General features: G+C 37.9%; 2 protein-coding genes across 4 annotated transcripts in view; one reads left to right on the top strand and one right to left on the bottom strand.

The window, feature by feature from the left end:
• Positions 1-718, bottom strand: part of MSH3 (mutS homolog 3) — a 141,119-nt gene extending 140,401 nt beyond the window's left edge. Inside the window, exon 1 of one of the 2 annotated variants that reach the window (XM_033110824.1) lies at positions 425-718. In XM_033110824.1, the coding sequence (XP_032966715.1) occupies positions 425-634 (210 nt within the window). In that variant the 5' untranslated portion in view covers positions 635-718. The remainder of the gene's footprint in view (positions 1-424) is intronic. The other variant, XM_033110825.1, reaches the window with a different exon arrangement.
• DHFR (dihydrofolate reductase) lies at positions 418-22,295 on the top strand. 2 transcript variants are annotated; one of them, XM_033110827.1, is made up of 7 exons: positions 418-490; positions 1,319-1,368; positions 2,957-3,062; positions 10,055-10,181; positions 12,398-12,513; positions 19,749-19,859; positions 22,140-22,295. In XM_033110827.1, exons 2-6 carry the CDS (start codon positions 1,344-1,346, stop codon positions 19,825-19,827), a joined length of 453 nt encoding a protein of 150 aa, XP_032966718.1. In that variant the 5' UTR covers positions 418-490; positions 1,319-1,343; the 3' UTR covers positions 19,828-19,859; positions 22,140-22,295. The 2 variants fall into 2 exon arrangements, with proteins under 2 accessions (XP_032966718.1, XP_032966717.1); XM_033110826.1 differs by lacking the exon at positions 418-490 and adding an exon at positions 789-970.
• Positions 22,296-23,964: the final 1,669 nt, after the last annotated feature.

The following is a 23,964-nucleotide window of genomic DNA, read 5'->3' as shown; positions in this document are numbered from 1 at the left end:
CTTATCAATAAAATAAATTAAGCTCGTCTTCAAATTTCAATCCAGGGAAGGTTAAAAAAAAAAAAAGGGACGGAGGATGGAGGTTAAAAGATGTATCCTTTGCGCACAAGCGCCTACCCTTATCAGAATGAGAGTCATGAGACCTGAGTTCCTATCTCTGGTCTGTCATTAAGAACCTGTGTGATCTTGGCCTCAAGTCTATTACCCGGAGGGGAAAGGAGAATCTTTGAACCACACAGGATGGAGAACGGCTTGGCTGTGCCCTTCACCTTCCGGAATCCCGCCCCTTTCTCCTCTGGCAGCATCAACTCGCCGATCCTCGCACGGGCCCCGCCCCCTCCCGCTCCACCCAGAAGCACCATCCCCGCCCATCTTGCCCCGCCCCCTCCCCCGAAGACCCCGCCCCACCCTGGACCAAACCCACCACGTGGGGCGGCAGCGGAGACGAGAAAGTGGACGACGCTGGGGGCGCTGCGGAGTCAGAATGAAGGTCCGCCTTCGCCGCCGCACCCGTTGGGGAGGAGGTGGATTTCAGGCTTCCTGTAGACTGGAAGAATCTGCTCAACACCGCTTGCCTTGCAGGGGCTGGCTCAGCGGCAGCGGCGCTGCCAGAGCCCAGCTTTCTGTGCGACATCGTAGGGCAGGGAGTGACAGCGGGGGGCAGGGCCGAGCTGAGAACGCGAGCCCGCAGCCGCAGTTGCCAGGCGTCTGCAGGGGCGAGTACGTCGCGACCCAGCCGTGCGCCGGGGCGGGGGGGCGGGGCGGGGGCGGAGTCTCGCCTGCACAAATGGGACCGAGGAGGCGGGGTGGCCACAATTTCGCGCCAAGTTTAGCTGGGAGTTCTGGTGTCGCGAGCGAGCTCAGGGGGTTTTACTGCCGCCCTCATGGTTCGTCTGCTAAACTGCATCGCTGCTGTGTCCCAGAACATGGGGATCGGCAAGAACGGAGACTTGCCCTGGCCCCCGCTCAGGTACCTGCTGGGCCAGGGGTGGGTTGGGTGTGAGTGGACAGAGCTTGGCGCAAGCTGCTCTTGATCAGGGCAGATGGACCGGGCCGCGCTGGGCGGGAGAATGCAGTTGGACTTGCGACCTAAGCTAGCAGGAGCTGGGCGTGGGCTCCCGCCTCGTCCTGATCCGAGAGGCCAAGTTACTGATTTCCATCCAGCTCCTGCTGCCCCGCGAGGCATTTTTCTCTCGGTGCCCTGCTCCAGAGCAAAGTCCTAGCCTTGGAGTCTCTCCCCCATAGCACACCGTTTGGTGTGTTAGAGCGTGAGTCCAGGCGATAACGTTCTGAGTAACACTGTTTATCTAACTTGTAGGAATGAATTCAAGCATTTCCAAAGAATGACCACAACCTCTTCAGCAGAAGGTAATGTGGGATTTTTAAGTGATTGAGGTTCGCAAAACATCTTGCTTGAGTAAGCTTACCAGTGCAAATTTTACTTAATAAAAAGTTATTCATGTGAATCTGGGACGTTTTGTCTTAACCTTGATCTGTATGCAGTTCCTAAGGCTTATTAAACGTTTCATTTTGGGGAAAAAATGTTACTTGAAATTTTATGTGGTCGCGTGTACAATTGAGGTATTGGGCAGCAAGGTAGAGAGGTAGGCTCAGAAGGATGACCGTAGGAGGCCGCTGGAACAGCTGCGGGAAGAGATGGTAAGTGGAAAGGATAAAAGTCCAAAGAACTGGTAGGTGATACTCCATGTGGATGGAGAACCAGAGGTTAAAGGTGATACACGCAGGAAGTCATCAAAGGTTGAACTCTCGGGTTTTCAGTTTAACAGTCTGAGTGAAATCGAGAATAAAGGAGTGGAGAATAGTGTGCAATTGTAACGATTTTGAGGTGCCTGTAGGATATTAAGGCATAGCGTACTAGGTGAATTGAGACATTGGAGAGAAGAGGATATAACCAAGAAAAAGAATATGGGGGATACCCATTTAAAACCTACGATACATATTTGGTCATAGGAGGAGGAACAGCAGAGTCAACAGGGGAACAGTAAGTCAGAAAAGAGCCGGTGCAGCATAATTTGAACAGGACAGATAAGATACAAGGTAGGTCCTTGGACTTGGCACTTAGGTTACTGACAGACACGATGGTAAGAACTTGAAGTTAAAGAATTGACATGAAACATTCTAGAATCCTAAGCAAAATATGGAAAAATGCTTAGTCTTATTACTTATAGTTTGTAAATATTAGTGTTTTGTTTAAATAAAATCAAATTAATGATGATTTTTTAAGAAAAGACACATGGTAGTCTCTCAAGAACATACCGAGAATCAGAAATGTGTTTGTTCCTTTAATACAGATATCTGAATCTCAAAATTTATTCTCCTAAATAATTAAACCAAAAATGGAAGCTATGTTTATAAAGTTTTTAAGGAAAAAGGCACAAATTGAAAGTATTTTAAGCTAATTGAATGGAAGCAGCTATCTTTAAAAGCACAACTAGTAATGTAAATCTACAAAGTATACAAACATGAATAACATTATTATATCAAACAGTTAGGCAGTACTCTTTAGATGTCAAAACATTATTCTAACTCTTCCATCCCCACAACAACTTAAGAAGTAGGAACTATGTTATCTCAGTTCTACAGATAAGGAATAGTAAGGCACAGGTTAACATGACTTGCTTAGTACAAGAACACATTCAACTTGAGCGCTTTGACTCAGAATCTTTGCTCTTCGTTACTATATTATACATGACTGCGATTGATTAAAACTATATATATTGAATATAAATTAGATAAATCCAAAGGGGAAAAGTTACTGTATTTAAATAATGGGTGATAAATGGTAAGTTTGGGTAAAGCTGTTTTAAAGTTTAATTTTTTAAAGCAGATCCACTAGAGGTCAATATGACCATTGGATATATGCATACATGCAAATATATGAAAATATAGATGGATATTCCCAAAATACACCTGTTCTTTCTATGTGATTTTATAGGTAAGCAGAATTTGGTGATTATGGGTAGGAAGACCTGGTTCTCCATTCCTGAGAAGAATCGACCTTTAAAGAACAGGATTAATTTAGTTCTCAGTAAAGAACTCAAGTAAGCACTATAACATAAATTCACAAGAAAATATATCCCGTTTCTTACGGTGGAGGTCAGTGGGTGACAAAATACTACATATGTAGCGATTGATAAAGCTGCTTAATATCACAAAGGTGATTACAGAAAATGAGTAAGCACTTATTTATGCCACATGACAATGACTTCTGCTATTATAGTTAAGCAATTGATTTCATCACCTTGAAAAGGCACACTAAATCTCACTATGGTAACAATTGCAAGCTTCCTTGAACCATCATTCAATTCAATTCAGTAGGGTCAAATATCGGTTATATAATGTAAATTATCTTTTTCATTTTCACATAAAATCAAAATATATGTTTTAGGACTTGCCAAAATTAACTGGTTATCCCCTCTGGACCCAAGCCTAAATTCCGTAAGATGTAAATTTTAAGATGGGCAAAAATCTGGTCATAATCTTGTGCCCTATTTACCACAATATCTAAATAGTATTTTGTCCTTGTGTTCTTGTTTTCGCTTTTTTTTTTTTTTTTATTGGGGAACAGTGTGTTTTCCCAGGACCCATTAGCTGCAAGTCAAGCCGTTATTTTCAATTAGTTGTGGGGGGGCGCAGCTCACTTGCCCATGTGGGAATCGAACTGGCGACCTTGGTATGATGAGCACTGCACTCTAACCACTGAGCAAACCAGCCACCCCCTGTCCTTGTGTTCTTTATCCTATGTCTGCAGATAAAAATTTCAAAGTGTTGAAATGCCGTAGGGATCATAAGGAGAAGGGAGTATGTCCAGTTGGCCTCTGCTAGGAATTTTTCTGTCCTCCAAAGTAACAGTGGAGTACACAGTTTCTGATGCCTGGAAATGCCATGGAAATTTGGGGGCGGGGGGGAGTTAATAGCATTAAGACTACCCATGCCCTCAACTCTGCGCTTTCACCGTCACCATGACTTCATGTCATTCCTCCACATGAGAGGTCTCCTGATTTCTGTTTTTGTTGTTTACATTGGGCCTAACCCACTACATAACTTCTTGAACCTCAAGGGTTGTTTCATTTGTTTGGAGGGAGGGGGTTTGGCCTGAATTAGACCTTCAGGGAAAATTTGGGATTGCCACGACAATTGTTTCTTTTTTTTTAATCGTTATTTCTTAAACGACTAATGTAATCATGCAAAAGAATGCAGTATCCTAGGGCACTACTTGCTTGCAGAACCAACAGTACATATATATGTATTAATATATCTTACAAGGAATTGGTTACACAGGTGTGGGCGCTAGCAAGGCAAGTCCAAAATCTGTGGGGCACGCCATCAGGAAGGGGAGGCTGGAACTCTCCAGTAGGGGCTGAAGCTGATGTCTGCAAGTGAAATTTCTTCTTCAGGGTAGCTTCGCATCTGTTTGTAAGGCTTTTCAACTGATTGAATCAGGCCCACCCAGATTGAAGTCATCCAATTACCAACTTGAATCACATCTAAAAAATACCTTCACAGCAACACCTAGTGTCTGAATAACTGAGGCTAACCACGTGTACACATCAAGGACCATACATCAAGGAAAAACATTACACAACAACCGGCTAAGGGGGTTCAGGCTTCTGTGGATTTTCTCCCAGATCCCTCCAAGAACGGCATAGGAAAGATCCTGAAGAAAGTGTACCAGAATATTTTCATTGACTGCCTTCGGGTGACGGGGGAGATGTTGATGTGCATCTTGCCATCTGCCTCAGTCTTCATACCGTTCTCTTTCCCCTGGTTGCTGGGATATTCTGCTTTATCTCTTTACTTGGTGGAATCCAAAGTCACAGATTGTATTGCCATTTCCAGATACCCTTGAATAACTTACTCTGGAATACTACTCAAGTTTATTTATGGCTAGCTTGAGCTACAACAAACAAAGAAATCTCAGTGGGAGAGATGTTCAGTTGAGCCAGGAAATCTCAAATGACAAATCTCATTTCTTCTTTATGACCCCTCTGTGGTGTGTGTAATTGGGTTTGGCTGTTTCTTACATATTTTTATATAATATTTGTTGGTATTACTTTGCTTTTTCTTTAAGACAGAGAGAAAATTTAAAGTTTTTGTTATCAAGCATGCCAAGGAAATAGGGACACCAATTAGGAAAAACATTTAGAGCTTATTTTTTGTCTTTTCTCCTGCTTCCCTGATCAATTGCTGGTCAATTCCACACATATCCTGAGCACCTGCTGTGTGCCGGGCACTGTTAGGTCCTAAAGAAAAGAGGAGTGATAAATCACTATTGCTCATGCAAGTTTTTGAGGACACTCCATTTTTCACCACCACCCCCTTCCCCATGTAAAAAGAAACTGAATCCTCAAGACAATCTCAAAATTTGCTGCCCCACAAGAGTTATTTTGGGTAACTATTTCCTTAATAAGTTACATATAAGGAAAAAAATGTTTTTCCTTGGCTTTCCAGTAGACAATCAAATTATGGCTTTAAAAGAAATGTTATACAGCCACCTTTGGAAAACACATTGCCACTTTCTCAAAAGATTAAACAGAGTTATACGACCCAGCAATTCTTCTCCTTGGTATACACCCAAGAGAAATGAAAACATTACCACACAAAAACTTGTACACAAATATTCATAGCAGCATCATTCATAACATCCAAACATTGGAAACATCCCAAATGTTCATCAACTAATGAACAATAAACAAAATGTGCTATATCCATACACTGGAATAATTATTATTCCACAGTAAAAAGGAATGAAGTACTGATACATGCTACAACATGGATGAACTTTGAAAACAGTATGCTGACTGAAAAAAGCCAGACACAACAGACCACGTGATTCCATTTATATGAAGTGTCCAGGGTAGGCAAATCTATAAAGACAGAGAGGGTAGAAATGGAGAATAACTGATAATAGGTACAGGGTTTTGGGGGGAGGTGATGGAAATGTTCTGAAAGTAGATGGTTGCACAACTCCATGAACATTCTAAAAAGTGAACTGAATTGTACACATTACAAGGATACATTGCATGGTATGTGATTTATATCTAAAAGCATTTATTAAAGTCTTTGGAACCAAAAAGTAAGTAAAGAATGTTATACTGCAGTGCTGTAGCTTTGATAGCATCATTAGAAAATCCGAAATTACCTCCATGATAGAAGATGTAAATTGTCTTCAATCCAAAAAACTAACAATTCATGGTTTAATAATTTTTTATGGTTTCACTATCATCTTCTCTACAGTGATTAAAACTTTCTCCTTTTCTCAAAGCTGCAGTTCCCTGCCCACCACTCACACACTTGGTACAGCAAAGACTTACCAACCTGGCTTCTGATACCTGCTCTGGCACCTATTAACCTTGAGGCTTTCAGCTTTATTAACTGTGAGTTTTGCTGAACCTCAATTTCCCAGTCTACTAAATGGGATTAATAATGACAACTTCTTAGAGTGATTTTTGAGAATTAATTGAAATTTTGTATCTTACAGATTTCTGGCACACAGAAGGCACCCTGCAGGTAGCAGGTCCTACTCCCCCAACCCTTGCTACTTCAGCAAAATTACCTTACTTTATAGCTTATAGAAAAGATCAAAGTTAATGAGAGCACAATGAACAGGTTCACGAGCTCATCATTTTCACCTTAACATATCACTTGACTCTCCTTTCCCTCAATCTGCAGACAAAAACCCCTGTCCTATCGAAATCAATCCCCTTCCCCCTCCAACCCCTCACTGCATTATTCTAGACTCCATTTTTCTTCCATCCTCAGGATCTTGCTCTGTTGTCCTTACCCTTTCATATTTTAAATCTCACCACAGATTATTTTTCTTCTACCCTCAACTTTCTTGGAGCTTTCTTAGGTTAAATAACTTCTGTAACTTTAGTGTAAGCCTCAATAATATCCATGGAGGTCTGTCACTTCTGTGTTTTGCACATGTTTTTATTTCCTTGGCGACTCAGCTAAGGGATCGTACTCCCAGGAGTATTCTCCCTCATCACCCACGCAGGTAATGCACCACCTCTGCCCATCTAGCGTCCTCCACACACTTCCATTTCATGTCCTCTTCACTTTATTGACACTGCTGAGATATTTCTGTGACAGCCATTACCACCTTTTTGATACAGAGTGATTTTTTTTTTTAATCTCTTTTCCCAGCATCTAGCATGACCCCTAGCAAACTCGAGGTTCAGAAATTTTCATGGAATGGATGGTACATTACATCTAATTTTATAAAAATAGGATCATCCCATATAATATTGCTTTGTAACCTACCTTTTTTCTTCATTTGACATATTAAAAGATTAATTTCTGTAAGTATTTTTAGTGGCTGCATAGTATTCAATTATAAGGCTAGAGCATACTTGAACCAATTTTAAATAACTGAAAATCACATTTTTAAAGACCGAGTATGAAATGTCTTAAATTGAACGTATTTGTGAATTCTGGTTAAATGTGATGGTAACCTAAGGCTTTTTGTTTTTAAATGCTTGCCCAACGGTTGCCAGGGAATTTGGGCCAGGATTCCATCTGCCGTTTTATCTTTCACCTCGGGCACGGTGGAAAAGGCTGTTTATATGGTACCCTTACGTAACCAAATGAGGCTGCCCGAGGCCTTAAGCTGGTCTGAGGGCTCTGCCTACAGTAGGCCACACCATCCTATCTGACACCTAGTAGCCCAGGGCCACCATCTGAGAACATAGTATGTATGTAAGAAGTTGCAGCTCAGGCTCCAACAGCATCAGGCTGCTAGAGTTCCAATCCCAGGACCACCATCTCCTAGCTGTGTGATCATTGGTTACTTAACCCCTCAGCCTCACTGTCATCATCTGTAAAAATGTACCTGTGTCCTGTGTACCTGCTGGTACTGCTGGTGACATGAAATGGTATGATGCATGTAAAGCAGTACCTGATCCCACTACTTGGGAGAGCAAGTAGGCACTCAAGAAATGTTAGATATTTTCTTTCTAATATAACTATCAGGCAGAAAGCAGCCTCCCTGGAATAGGGCTTTTAAGCAAAGGGATGGGAATACCTACTATGTGCATTATCTCTTAATTTTCACTCTCAAAACAAGATACCAAGCATGTCTACAGACTTACTGACAGAATTTGTATGCTACCACATACCAACTCTCCATTGTCAGGGAATCTAATCTATTGGTTTGAGATAATTATAGGAAGGAAATTTTAGCAATGAAACAAGTCACGATATTGAGGGCTTACAATATGCCATTTACTGTGTTCATGTCTAGAATTTGTGCTATAAAGGGGCTGATGAACTCAAACGTTAGCTCAGCTTTTTGCTTTTACTTTTTTATCCATCTGGGGGTCCAATGTTTCCTGTGAAACGTACTTCTAAACTGCTAAATAGCCACATTTTGGGGAACCGTTTCTTACATGCCTTTGTTTTCCTTTTCCAAGGCTCACTACTAAAGAGCGAAAAAGCAGTCTTCACCTTAATCCCTTGAACCATTTTCAAGCCATTGTTCCACAAAATGATTGCCCCCGTTCTTTGAAATCCACACCAACCTTTTACGCCACCTTGTAAATCATTTTGCTGTAATCCACCAACTTCTAGGATACCTCTTCCAGTTTTCCACATATGCCAGTTCCAAATCACCATTTTTCATTCTACCCAACATACTGTCATCAGTCCTGGCTTCAACATGCTGTTACTAAAACCACCTTGATTCTGTTTCAATCATTCTACACTTTGTCTGTTAACTAGACTATCTTCTCCCCCAACTCCAAATCTGTTTCTTCCACACTGAACTCTTCCCCTGAACAGCCTACTCCAAACCAGTCACCACAACCACCTGACACCATAGAGGATCCTTTGGTTCATTTAACCTAACCCTGGCCTCCACGTCTTTTCCAGCCTTTAGTCAAAATACATTCTTTGTGCTATTTTAACTGCTTTAGGGATGACAAAGAGTGAAGTAAGTAAAATATGTATTAAGAAGGTAAGGCAAGAGGCAGCCAAAAGAATTAATAGTCCCCATTAGCTCTTGATGAATCATTGTTATAACAACTAGTTCATTCAAAGGAAATTAATATAATCTTTTTAAAAGCATCAGTCTAAAATCTTGAGACTGAATTATAATTTGTTTTCTTTCTGGTTACTATGAAAGCCTAATTTTGCACTTCTTGTTTATAATGGGAATTGCAACCCTCCCTCCAAGTCTCCCGCTCCCCCGAAAAAAAAAAAAATCAGTTGTGGAGGTTAGGAGAGATTGAGCTAGTCATTGTAAACCCTGAAATTAATTAACTTTTCCCTTTTGGGATTTTTAATTATAAAGGTAATAACATGATCATTTTTTTATATTTTATCCATTTCTATATTGTTTAAAACATGAAATTCCTTCCCTGCTTAACACATATTAACAGTTTGACTATCATAACAGTCATTCAAACATATTACTCTTTTTCCAATATTTTATCATGAAACTTTCAAACATATAAAACTTTACACTAAACACTTGTATACCTACCACATGGATTCTGTCGTTAACATTTTATTATATTTTATCATCCGTCCATCAATTGGTTTTGTTCTTTTTATGCACTTCAAAGTAAATTGCAGACATTAGTGTGTTTTCCCCTAAATACTTCAGCATACACATCTTTAACTAGAATTCAATATTGTGTCCATTTGCTAAGTCGTGATAAATGTATGCACCTATAGAACCAACCCTATACCAAAGATACAGAATATTACCATAACCCCTAGAAAGTTTCCTTATGCTCCTTCCCTGTGAATCTTGACCCCATCCCTCCAGAGACAACTACTGTTCTGATTTTTTTTTCCACCATAAATATCACAAGATACCAGAAGTGCTGTTATTTTTTAACTCATTGTGGGCCATATATACACAAATGTGGGTTAAAATATTGGTCATAGGCCATATTGACATTAACTGGTTTTTGTTGAAAGGATTAATGTGATGACTTTAGTTTTATAATTAGTGCTTTCTGTATAGATTGTTGACCAGTATGAAGGGGTTTTATGGAAATTATATATAATTCTTTCTCAACCTCAGGGAACCTCCACAAGGAGCTCACTTTCTTGCCAAAAGTCTGGGTGATGCCTTAAAACTTATTGAGCAACCAGAATTAACAAATAAAGTGGACATGATTTGGATAGTGGGAGGCAGTGCTGTTTATAAGGTAAGTAAAGTTGACTGTAGATAAAGAAGTTTTCTACTCTTTCAGCTTCCCTGCCATCTGAACTTTCAAATTAATCTATGAGCAAAGGAAGCACATTATCGCTACTGTAAGTTGGACATATTGTCAATAAGAGTTATTCTTTTTCTGATACTATCATGCAAACTAAGTAAAAGTGTAAAAGTAAGTTTTTAAGTCTTTAGGACTTTATTTGCAATTCAAAATAGTTGATGTTTCCAATTTAAAAAACATTCTAAATCCTTCCCTTAGATTCATACTTGGACTGTGTGGTTTTCTACTCCTGGGATGTGCCCTGATACACTGAGTTACACCCTTTTCAAGGATAAATATGTCTCTTACTGAGAAAGGGATGGGGCGCTCAGTTGACATACATTGACCAAATGTATTTGAATTTGTTAAAAGCATAAAACTTTCATATAATGTGAGGACATTGAAAAAAATATTACATGATTTTATTATCATAAGGGAAAACAGTAGATAAAAGGGAAAATATTCCTTTTTCTGGATACCAAATGACTTCCAGCTTTCAAAAATTTTGAGGATAATAAATGGAATTTTTTTGCTCTTGGAAAACACTAATGAAATATTAACATTTGTGGAGAGGAAGAAAATCAGCTCCTATACTTTGGTGGCTTGTGGTAACCTGTACCCCGAAATTATTTGAGAAAGAAGAGGTATACCAGCATCCTAGATGGCATTATAAAAACTCTATTTCTTGGGTTCCTGTTTCTACACTTTCTCCATTTATAATAGGGGTGAAATAGACATTTTCCTTTGATCTTTCAGCCGAGTGTGACTTTCTAAGGAAACAAGCCATTTCTTCATTTTGTTCAGTATTCATTTTCAATGATTCAATAACATATTCACTTGAAAGTATATTCTTTAAAAAATATAAGTACTTTAAAATTAAATTCATTTATATTATTTGATACATCTATATGCGTATAGATATATACATATGTATATGTATGTAAATAATAAGGAATTAGAACCTCCAGGTTATAATTTTGCATTATCCACCTACCTCATGTCACAATAGTTTGTAGAACATTTAGGCTTATATTCCCATGGACCAAATCGGGCCAACAGTAGCTTGTTTTTATAAATAAAGTTTCATTGGAACACAGCCACACCTATTGGTGTAGTATTGGCTGTGGCTGCTTTTGCCTACAAAGGTAAGAAACCATATTGCCCACAAAGCCTGAAATACTTATCATTGGACCCTGTACAGACAAGGTTTGTCCTGTATCATTGACTTTGATAGAGACTTTCAAACATTGCTGTGGTTACTCCCATTCAATTTTTCTAATTTTTAGTATAGCAAAAACTGGTAGAATATTTATTTGGTTGTGACAACAGAATAAATGATGTAATAGTATAAGCTGCAGTATCAAAAATAAAAAGTAAAATGTTTTCTATGACCTTATTTGGAATTTTAAGGATAGTTATATATGTATGTATATTTTTTCTTTTTTTTCTCCCCAATAAGCTGTTTGAAAATCAAGAGTTACAGCTTTCTTGGAGCTGCAATTAGGACTCTTAACTTTTTATTAGAGTTTTAAGATATTCCTTCCAGGGCAGCTTTTTCTGTAGAAACTATCAACAGTACTCTAGGCAGCAGATAGAAAAGTCATTAACAGTATGAGGCCAAATACAATCATTAGCAACAAGAGGTAGAATAAATCACCTACTAGCATTGTAGCTATCTCCTGGGAAATGGAAGCATTATTAAATTTTATGTAAATGTGCTAAGTATGCCCTTGGGATTTTTCAGTAGTCAAGGTCTCACGAAATTATACTATCTTATCCATATCTACATATGTAAATTTTTCTGTGGAGTCACTAGATAATTTGGGGTTCTTAATTCCTAAACAACCATCAAAGAAAAAAGACAAAACTGAATGCTTAATGAAAAAAAATTCATGTAAGCAAACTAGAGACCAGAATATATATTTTAACTCACTCTCATAATTATTGAGAATGATTAGTGCCATTCTCAACTAAGGCATATTTTGCAGGGCACCGAAGTAAAGAATAGGATATTTAAAAATCATTCTTTGCAGGTAACATGTGATGTAGCATGTATTTAATACCCAGTACAAACTTGACTATAATGTTAAAACAAACAAAAATCTCAGTTTTTATTCCTTTTGACACAGACAAATAAGGAAATTGATACCTTTTGCTTTGTTTCAAAGGAAGCCATGAACAAGCCAGGCCATGTTAGACTATTTGTGACAAGGATCATGCAAGAATTTGAAAGTGACGCATTTTTTCCAGAAATTGATTTGGAGAAATATAAACTTCTCCCAGAGTAAGTAAAATGTTATTAATTAGTCTGAAGCACTTTTGGATTTCCAGCTTAAGAATTAATAGGAAAGAATATGTCTGTTCAGATCGGTTTGGGGTAATAATGTTTTATAGACAAATACTATAGAAATTTTTGGAAATCTGCTTTAACAGACTTGGGAATGTTCAAGTTACAATGATTTTACTGAAATCTATAGAGTAGTCATTAGTCCATTCTGAGATTTGTGTTTAGCATCAGACACTGTCCAGCATTGGGGAAAGAGTGTTTACCAAGACACATGCCGTCACTACTCTGCAGATTACACTCTGTAGTTGAGAGGGAGGGTGGCAAACAGTAGATAAACATCAAAAGAGTTGCTGTGTGGAGAATTGAAATGTTGTGATGTGATAAATATAGTTACAGTCTGAGCAGTCCTCTCTGAAAAGTGGCATTACACTGAACTCCAAATGGCAAGAAGCCAGCCATGCAAACAGCAGGGAAGACCATGCCAGGAAATGGGAATAGCCACTGCAGAGACCTCGGGGCAGGAACAAACTTGGCATGTTCCCTGAGTCCTGAAAGCCACTGTGGGAATTGTGAGCAAGGGGGAGACCCAAAGGGATCAGACCAAGTGCAGATTCAGGGGGTTCTGAATAGAGTGATGTTGTTCTGGCTGTTTGTGGAGAATGGAGCAGAGAGAACAAGAATGAGGCTGGGAGACCGGTGAGTTGTAGCAGTTCAGGTGACAGAGGAACGGACTTAGATGGCAGTGGTGGCGATGGAAAGAAGAGGTTACACTGGCTTTATTATGTAGTTGTGATGTTAGCATGAAACTGCCTGATTTTGAACATTCATAGCATTTTAGTTTCAAAGCACTTTTCAGCTTTAAGATTAATTATATCAGCACTTATTGACTAGCTTTTAACACATTCTTTCAAATCTTCTCTATTTAATTCAGTCATTATTCTTTGAGTGTATGTTCTTGTAAATACCTCACAAAAGAACATTCAGAGCCAAGTCTGAATAAATGGATGGCTAAGCTTTAGAATAATAGTCTACCACTCTGTAGAGTAATAGGGATTAGTCTTGAATCAGATGAAATGTGTGACGGATTTTCTTGGGCTCTTAACTAAATCTGAAAAATTATAAGAACTCTAAAAATTTTCTAAACACCTAAAGGTCAGGCTTTTGCTTCTAGTTTCCAAAGGTGACTAACTTAGAAAAGTCCCACTTAGTGATCTCATATATATTTATGTAAAAATCAGTTGGGTTTGTTTGTCGCACCTTATGTGTTTTCTCTTGTACGGCTTAGGTTGCTGATTGTCACAGTATGTGAATATTGATCTCTGTTGTCCATTATTTCTTATCTTTCTCTTTGCTACTAACAAAAAGAATAGATTACTGTGTGAATCAGCTCCGTGTTAAATACCTTTCCAAATCCTATCATTCTCGATCAGACCTCTTTCCAAAGCTATGACGCTTCAGGATCGTTGACAACTAAAACAAATACCATTCTGCTTCTCTCTAGAAATGAAAATTTTAACATCTTTACTGAGAGATGATTCACACATGACAACATTCACCCATTGAAAATATGTAATTCAATGATTTTCGTATATTCACAGAGTTGTGCAACCATCACCACAATCTATGCTTAGAACATTTTCATCACCCCCGCAAAAACCCTGTACCCATTAGCAGTCATTCACAACTCCCCCTGCCCTCCTAGCCCTAGGAACCATTAACCTATTTTTCTGTCTCTGTAGATATTGCCTTTTCTGGACATTTCATGTAAGCAGAATCATATAATATGATCTTTCTTGGAATTAGCTTCTCACGCTTAGCATACTGTTTTCAAGTTTATCATATATCAGTACTTGCTTCACAAATTTTTTCCCATTATCTGAATTGCCTTTTCACTTTCTTAATGATACCATTTTCAGCACAAAGGTTTTTAATTTTGATGTCCAATTTTTCCTTTTGCAACTTGTTCTTATGATGTCATAACTAAGAAACCATTGCCTAATCCAAGCTCACAGAGATTTACTCCTACGTTTTCTACTAAGAGTTTTAGAGTTTTAACTCTTTAAGTATATGATCCATTATAGTTAATTTATGTATGGTGTAAGGAAGGGTCCAAGGTCATTCTTTGGTAAGTGACTATCCAGTTGTCCTATCACTATTTGTTGAAAGGACTATTCTTTCTCCCATTGAATTGTCTTGACACCCTTGTCAAAAATGAGTGGACCATAAATGTGAGAGTTTATTTCTGGCCTCTCAGTTCTATTCCATTGATCTATGTCTGTCTTTATGCCAGGACCATACTGTCTTGATTAATGCAGCTGTGTAATAACTTTTGCAATCATGAAGTACGAGTCCTCCAGCTTTGTTCTTTTTCAAGTTGTTTTGGGCATTCTGGGTCCCTTGCATTTCCATGTAAATTTTATGATCAGCTTGTCAGTTTCTGCCAAAAACCAAGCTAGGATTTTGATAGGAATTGTATTGTATCTGTAGATTACTTTGGAGAGTATTATTATCTTAGTGATATTTGTCTTTCAAATCATGAACATGTCAGTCTTTCTACTTATTTAGGTCTTTGATTTCCTTCAGCAATGTTTTGTAGCTTTCAGTATATCGTCTTGTACTCAAGTGTTATGTATGTTCTTAATTATTTTATTATTTTTGATACTATTATAAAAGGAACTTTTCTTAATTTTATTTTCAGACTGTTCATTGGTAATGCATAGAAATACAATTGACTTGTTTATTGATGTTGTATCCTGCAACCTTGCTGAACTCATTAGTTCTGTTGGTGGATAGGATTTTCTGTATTTAGGCTATATCATTTGCAAATAGAGATAGTTTTACTTCTTCCATTCTAATCTGGATTTTTTTTTTTAATTTCTTTTTCTTGCAAAATTGCCCTGGCTGGAACTTCCAGTACAATGTTGATTAGAAATGGCAAGGACAACACCTCATTGTCTTGTTCCTGATCTTAGAGGGAAAGTATTCAGTCTTTTACCATTAAGTATGGTATCAGCTGTGGGTTTTCCACACATGCCCTTTATTACATTGAAGACCTCTTCTATTTCTACTTCATTGTGTGTTTTGATCATGAAGGGGCATTGGATTTTGTCAAATGCTTTTGAGTCTATTGAAATGATCACATGGTTTTTGTCTTAAATAAGAAAAAATACACTAATATTTAATACACCTTTAATATGGTGTATTACATTGCTTGAGTTTTGTATTAGACTAATCTTGTATTATGGGATAAATCTACTTGGGAAAATCCTTTTTCTATATAACTGGATTCAGTTTGCTAATATTTTGTTGAGGATTTTTGCATTTATATTCATGAGGGATATTGGGCTATAGGTTGCTTTTTTGTAATGTCTTCACCTGGTTTTGGTGTCAGGATAACACTAGCCTCACAGAATTAGTGGGGAAATGCTCTCTCTCCTCTTCTATTTTTGGAAGAATGTGTGAAGAATTAGTATGAATTCTTCTTTAAATGTCTTAGAAAATTTTAATGGTGATTAGCTTCAGATAGGAAATTGTTTTCCAAAGCCAAAATCCAAGGAAATTGCTCCAAAAGGGACCTTCTAAACAAAGCTATGGACGAACATGGAAAATCCTTTTTTCCATTTGATAGTCATCTTACTTTCAGGCCTCTACCAACATGATAATAACAGCTTCTTTAACGTGGTTGGAGAGAATCCCCTATGGAGAGATCTGGAGTAGGCCATCCTTCATGAGGTAAAGAAAAAGAAAACCTCTGAAGATAAAACGAATATACTTTGTCCCTGGAAGTCTGAAACATTGCTCAATTCTCGAGCTGCTTTCTCTCCAAATCTCTGTACATGGGGAACTTAGAATTGCTCCCATTGTCCAGAAACGAACGCTGATCGTTCTCACCTTCTTCTTCTTTCCCCACAGCTACCACTTAGTTTAGAGCCCCATTATCCCTATCAGTAGGCTTTTTGTGGTTAAGTAGGTTTCAGTCCAAACACACTGTTATTAACACCATGCTTCCTGGTAATAAAAGTATTGGTATAATGAAATAAAAACGACAGAACTATCATGAAGCATGACGAGAATAAAATTAGAGTGTAGGTGAAGCCACACGTGGTGGAAACCTAAAAGCAGAAGGCAATTTTAACAAAGTAATATGGTTTTGCTTTTTGTCTGCCCACACAACACCCCTCAGGTGATTGTCTGTGTAATTATTCTTGTGACAGCAACAGGCCAGCCTGTCCTCTAAGCCTCTGCCCTCATCTTGCCTGGAAGAAATCTTTCTATCCCAGACTATTTCACACTAGGCTCCAACTAAACCAGCAGGCCCAAATATTTTATACCAGCAGTTTTCTGCTTAATGAGCCCCCAACAGGCTTCTCCTTCTAGTTACTCACCTTCCATGTGAGATGCAGTCAAAGAGGAGAAAGACCAGGAAGAGGCCTTTGAGGAAGTAATTGGCTCCAGAGCTGGGACAGATGCCCCCTATCAGTGGACAACTTAAAGTGGGTTTTCCACGGGCTGACTGCTGTTGCATTACTTCCTGGCTGTCCAAAGGATCCTAGCACATCTGTCCACATTATTTGTAAATTCCTCTCCTCCTGAGCCTATAGACTCCTATAGAGTCTTCATTGTATTTTAGTTGTGGTTTGTTTCTTATAAATAACTGTTTCAAGAACTCTCTTTACCTCTATCTCAGACTTTCTATCAAATCATCTCTGTGTTCTTGTGATGCTTTGTCAGTTCAGATCTCATGTTTCTTTTATTCATTGGCTTCTTAAATGCTTGACTATTCTAGAGGGGAGTCTCTATCTATCTCGGCCGGTTCATAACAAATAGAAGCTTTTTCCAAATCCTGTTAGACTTTAAACTCAGAGTTCAGGTGTGCTTCTTAACCAGTTTGTTCTTCAGAAAAGTTTGGAATTATGATTATGAGGTAGTTTAATCTTTATGAAAACAGACTGAATATGTGAATATTGTGGAAAGTAAAATTAATCTTAAGCACAATTAAATTTTAGTTTCACAGAGAAGATTAACATGAGTACCATGGCTAGTGATCATATCCAGCCAGAAGCACAGTTATTTCTAAGTTATAATTCATAGTTTTAGAAATAATTTTAATACTTTGCTTTTATCTTATTAACTGATGATCTCGATAGTCTTGAGAATTTTACACACACACACACACACACACACACAAATGTACATGTTGCTTTTGATGACTTATTCCAAATATATTAAAATTGTGGTTAAAAGTTGGCCTAGTAAAGTCATTTCTTTAAGAAAAACAGCTATACTGCTACTAAACAGCTTAGAAAATGGGTGGTAAATAGAAACAAATTGTTCAAGAGACATATAAATTATTCAAGAGAAAACACTTTTTTTCCTTACATATTATTAATACTATTGTTACTTCCTGTGTCTAATTATATTTTTTATCCAAATGTCATAATCTAATTAGACAAGTTTAATGCCCATTAATACTCAATATTGTGTTGGCTATCATAAGAGATTTAAATTTATTTCTGTATTATCCCTGCCTACAATGAGTTTAGAAAACAGGGGAACCAAACAAACTAATAATATGAATGGGTAACATTCGCAGAGCACTTAATGTGCTCACAATGGTAAATTCTTCATAAGGATGAAGACTTATTGATAGCCAAGTGTACACAGCAGAGCCAGAGTCAAACACACAAGTCTGATGAAAGCTTCCCTGACTCAGCCAAATGGCATCAACGAAGCATAAGGTAAATAAAAGGTTTCCCTTCCTTTTTTCCTTCGCCGTGGTAAGCCACCTGGAGCATAGTGGGCTGCAGCCTGCAACACAGAGGAAGTGGTGCGGCTGGATTTGGGCTGGAGACCAGAGCAGTCAGAACAGTCTTCAGGAGAGGACCTGCGTTTTGTTTTTCTGTTGGTAGTGGCTTTTTTTCCGTTGTAAAAATAACTTTTTTCATTGTGGTAAGAACACAACATCTGATCTACTCAACAAATTTTTATGTGTTCAATACAGTATTATTAAATATAGGTCCAATGTTGGATAGCAGATCTCTAGCAGTTAGTCATCTTGCATAACTGAAACTTTATACCCTTTGCACAGCAACTCTATTTCCCCCTTCCCTCTAGCCCTGTCAACCATCCTTCTCTCTGTTTCTATGAGTTTAACTATTTTAGACACCTCACATATTAATAATTAGAACCATGCAGCACTTGGCCTTCTGTGACTGGCTTACTTCACTTAGCATAATGTCTCCAAGTTCATCCACGTTGTTGCATAGTATAGGAATTCCTCCTCTTTTAAGGCTGAATAATATTCCACTGTGGGTATATACCATAGTTTCTTTATCCATTCACCTATCGATGGACATTTAGGTTATTTCCACACCTTGGCTACTGTCACTAACTGATTTCAGTTATCAAAAAAAGAGAAGAATCAGTGGTGAGGATGTGAAAAAATTGGAACACTGTTGGTGGGCATGTAAAATATTCGGTTGGTGCAAAAGTAATTGCAGTTTTTGCACCAACCTAATAGTATAGCCGCTATGGAAAACAGTGTGATGGTTCCTCAAAAAAAATTAAAAATAGAACTACCGTTTGATCTAGCAATCCCACTTCTGGGTATATAACCAAAGGAGGGCCTGGGTTTTGAATTGGAATCTGGAGGGAACACAGACCTAAGTGAGAGGGAATAGAAAAGATAAACAGTGATTCTAGTAAAGGAATTGCAATAAGCCACGCATTGGGGGATTAGAGCCCTATGGAGTCCATTGATTAAACAGCAGTCAAGACTCTGTCACCATGCAGGGCACATAACTTCAGTTCTGTTCTAAACAGCTAAAGGTTGTATTTTGTTGTTGTTTTTTTGCTCACACAAGAAATTCAATACCAAGTGTAAGACTTGCAAAATGTTCTTCAAAAATTTCGTATTTGCTGGGTGATAGAGCGGAAAGAGAAAAGAAACTGCTAACAGCAGTTAGTTCTGGAGAGAAGAATTGGGAGTCAAGAAAGGAAGGAGAAAAATTACACTTTTCATTTTCTAACTTCCTATACAGTTTGAAATTTTTTCTTTCTGTTTGCATATATAGTATATTTGCATAGTACCTGTTTAATGGTGGCTTACCACTGTGAAGAAAAAAAGGAAACCTTTTATTTACCTTATGCATTATTGATGCCATTTGGTTGAGTCAGGGAAGCTATCTTCTTTATTGATACATTATTTAATTATATATGTATTTCTTTTACAGATACCCGGGTATTCCTTCTGATGTCCAGGAGGAGAAAGGCATTAAGTACAAATTTGAAGTATATGAAAAAAAAGAATGATTAACATAAAGGTGTTTTCTGCTTTATTTCAGGTTATTCCCCAGCCCCTCTAAACACTTATGTATTTAAACATTAGAAAAAGAGACTTCTTTGGACTTTACATCTATGACCAACTATTTCTAAGCAATGTGTTTTTATTAACTAATTAATCTTAAATAGATTTGGTTAAGATTAATCTTCCCTATGATACCTGAAATACCATTTGTGAAACATTCCTTGCTGTGACTGTCTGAGTGTCCATCAGGGGCCAGGATCAGGTCCCGAGCACATGCCCAGGGTAGCATTCCTACCAAGACACCCTGAGAGCATAAGTTGAAACCAGGGCCTATAAAGACAGGAGCTAGAGAGATTTGTCCAAATGTCTGAAATGAATTATAAACAGAAGAGTTAGAACTCAGATAGTAAAAGAAAATTAGATCAAAATGGGGACCATGAATTACTCTATGACATCACACTTCTGAAAAAATTTCTGTTCACTCAGACAAGGAATCAGTAAGTTGAGAACTTCAGTATATTCCACAGGGATGGTAAAGAGGCAGGCAGGTAGGAGACTACCTTTTTGATGATTAAAAGAGAAGGTCTGAGACCTTTAAAAACTCTGCTTCTGATTTTGGGTGAGATTCCATGGGATGTTACAATGATAGAACAGGAACAGGCTGCTCTTTACAAAAATGAGTAATCTAATAACAAGCATATGGCTAAAATTAAAAATTCAAAGAGAATGGATATTGCTAGAAACCAAAATTAGTACATTAGAAAATAAACTTCACATAATTAAAAAATGAAAATTAAAACATGTTTTACTCATCATGTTAGCAAACATTTACATGTTTAGGTATCCAAAGAAATAGCATTTTCTGCTTTGTAAATTGGTACAATTTTTTTGGATTGTAAGTTAGCAGTATCAATATTCAAAATATCCTGGGTTTGGACCCTGAACTTCCACTTCTAAAAATTAATCCTGAACAAAGAGATGGACCCAAGAGTATTTGTGCACCACTTTTTAAAACTTGGAAACAGCCCAAATGTTGAACAATAAAGAAGTAACTAACCAATGTCTGTAAAATTGAATATCCTTCAGCAGTTAAAAAGAATGAAGCACTGAACAAACAAAATGCCAGAGAGTGCTAAGTGAAAGAATCAAATTGTGTAGTTTCCAAAATTTTTAATAAGTGTAACTATATGTAGGAAAAAATATGCTGTAAACTGTTGACAGTATCAGGGTTGGGTGTGTTATTTTATGCACTAGGTATGTCTGTTGTGATTAGATTTTTTTTGGAAATATGCTTATTTTCATGAAAAATTACTTAAGATAATAAATTGCTCCCTTTACGTTCAGAAGTAAAATTAGGATACAGAACATCAGGAGTAAAATTTCCTAAAAATCTTTTATGGGGGGAAGGAGAAACAGATCACACAGAATAGAAATCAATACTGCATAAGACCAACAAACTACAAGAAAACAGTGGCACTCTCTAGTATTTATTAAGGATGAAGATGCACATACCCTTTGATCCAGCAGTTCCACTCAGATAAAAACCAAAAGAAAACCTCCAGATATATATACATATATGTAGAGAGAGAGAGGGATTTGTAGAAATATGTTGCAGCCTTGTTTGTAATAGTAAAAACTAAACCTGAAGTCCAGTGACAGGAAAATGAATACATTACTGTCTTAGATTGGGTTTCTCCCCAAAGCAGACCCCGACACTAGAATTTAAATGAAAGCAGTTTATTTGATAGGTGATAACCAGAAAGCACAACTGGCATGTGGATAAGTGAAACTGGGAAGATAATAAAGCCAGTTCAAAGTCAGTGAGCAGGTTCTCATTGGATGACAAGTTCAGTACTTACTACTGAAATAGCTGGGAAATGGAGGGGAAGAAAACAAGTATTTATCCCCTCCTCATCACTGGTTGGGAGCTGGTCCCAGGGTTGTCAATTCTCTGCCCTGTGTACCTCTTAACATACTTCAGTTGCTAAATAGAGCCCCGGGTGTTTGCATTAGCAAGCTGCTGGCATGCACAAGAACAATGAATGCTAAACACCTAAAGCAATTCCATATGTTTATGATTATGTAAGAATTTCATACTTTTTATGTAATAAAAAATATAAAGTCACACATGGTTTGTTTGAAATATTTTACAATTTAAAAAAATAACAGAAGCAGGAAGACCAATTAGAAATTCAGTAGAGGGATGATGGTAACTTGGACCAAAGAGTTGGGTATAGTGAAAAAATTGTGATACGGGATATATTTTGAAGTTGGAGGTAATGGGATTTTCTGATGGAGTTTGATTTTGATTTTGCAGCTACCAATTTTGAGATACTTGGAAGGAGAAAAGGAGTAAAAGGAAAAGAAACAAAACAACGGAATCATGCCTTCAAAATTCTGAGAAGAAAGTTATTTTCAACTGATAAATGTATACTCAACCAATAATCAAGGACAATTGAGATCGGGGGAGAGGGCAGGGCGACTTGTTTTCACTAAGACTTGGAACCATTTAATTTTATTTAACCACTTGCTTGTATTTCTTTAATAAAAACAATTCTTAAGTTGCACTAGTTTGTAAGTGCTGCCCTCCTGTTACTTTTTGAACACCTCTCATAAAATTTCAAAGACGTGGCAATTTATCTCCACAGTCAGCTTAAAAATGGAGAAAGGAACACAATTAGCCGAGGGTCACACAAAATTCCGAAGACTAACTGTTAGAAAACCGTCAGCCTTTCTGGCATGTTGCCTGGTTTGTTCATCTATTAAGACAGATAATCAAGGTCTCACTTTTCCCAAATTAATTTATGAAACAGCACTATAAAGTGGTGATAAGTTGAGGGGAAAATAAATAATAACACACATGTTCCCAATATTCAGCTTAGCACATTTTATGTTCTGTAAGATTGAAATTTTGTAACATAACCACGTCCTAACGGGCATGTTTCTCAAAATGTCATCCCCTGTACAAGGGACGGGTCCTAGGGTCTACATTTTAGTCAAGTGCCCCAAGTGACCCGGAAGCCTACCCAAGGTTTGTAAGTCACTGGGCAGTGCTTATTTCCTATCTAGGATATCGAAATGAAGCAAAGCAGATTATGAGAAGTCAACATACATGAGATTGGAGAAAGTAAAATAAAGACTAGATCTATGGTTGCTGCTCTAGTTTAAGAACTAAAGACTTTCATTTATTAAATATGTACTATAAATACAGATGAAAGTAATATCAATAGCTCAGAGAGAGACAGTATGCAAGCTCGCTAATAGGGGTCCAGTAACAAGATTTTTTCTTTTATAGTTAATATACACTAAAAACTACAGCAAATGACCCAATTACGCAACGTGACTGAGGGAAAGGTTGGCTGGCCAGCTGCTGAAAAGGTTCAGAAAAATGATGAGCTTTGGCAGATTGAACCTTGTGATCAAGGATTTTCCAGCTGGGAGGAAAAACAAAACTACATAATTAAATGAGCACCAGGAATAGAATTAGAGACTCTTAAAGAAAAGATGCTGATAAAGATGATGGAACCTCTAGCCAAACACTGGAAAGAAGCCCTAAAAAATCAACACGAAGTTGTGCTATTCTGGTGACAAAGGTGAGGTTGCATTAGTGACCATTCCTAATTATCTGTTCCCCAGGAGATCTCAGGTGGACCAGAAAGGGTTTCTGTCATGTTGGCATTTCTGTTACACCTTTTTATTCTTGGAACAAAAGGAACAAGTCCCATTGTATGGTATTTCAAATAACTTTGCAGTCGGTAACAAAAGTAAATGTGAAACTTACTTATTGGAAGACAAATTTTAGGTGGTCTATACTTCTTCACCACAGGGCCACAGGACACACACAAGCCAAACCCTGAAGGAACAGAGGTTAGTCTGCCAGGAGGAGGACACCATGATGATAGGACTCAAGAAAACGAGAGATTTCCCTGGTACACCTACCAGCCAAAGTCATTTAGGAAAGCGACCCTGAATGAAACTGCCCCCTTTTCAACTCCTGGTCATAGCCCCCTCAAAGGGCCCAAGTTTGCCTGCAGGTTGGTTTCTCACTGCCAGTTCTCTGATGGGTGAATTGGCAAAACTTATACTCAGATTTCCCCCCGCTCCCCAGCATTTTATTATGAACTAGTTCAAACACACAGTAA

The sequence above is a fragment of the Rhinolophus ferrumequinum genome, chromosome 7 (assembly GCF_004115265.2).
Source record: "Rhinolophus ferrumequinum isolate MPI-CBG mRhiFer1 chromosome 7, mRhiFer1_v1.p, whole genome shotgun sequence".
Taxonomy (NCBI): Eukaryota; Metazoa; Chordata; class Mammalia; order Chiroptera; family Rhinolophidae; genus Rhinolophus; species Rhinolophus ferrumequinum.
This window is presented reverse-complemented; position numbering and strand designations above follow the sequence as displayed.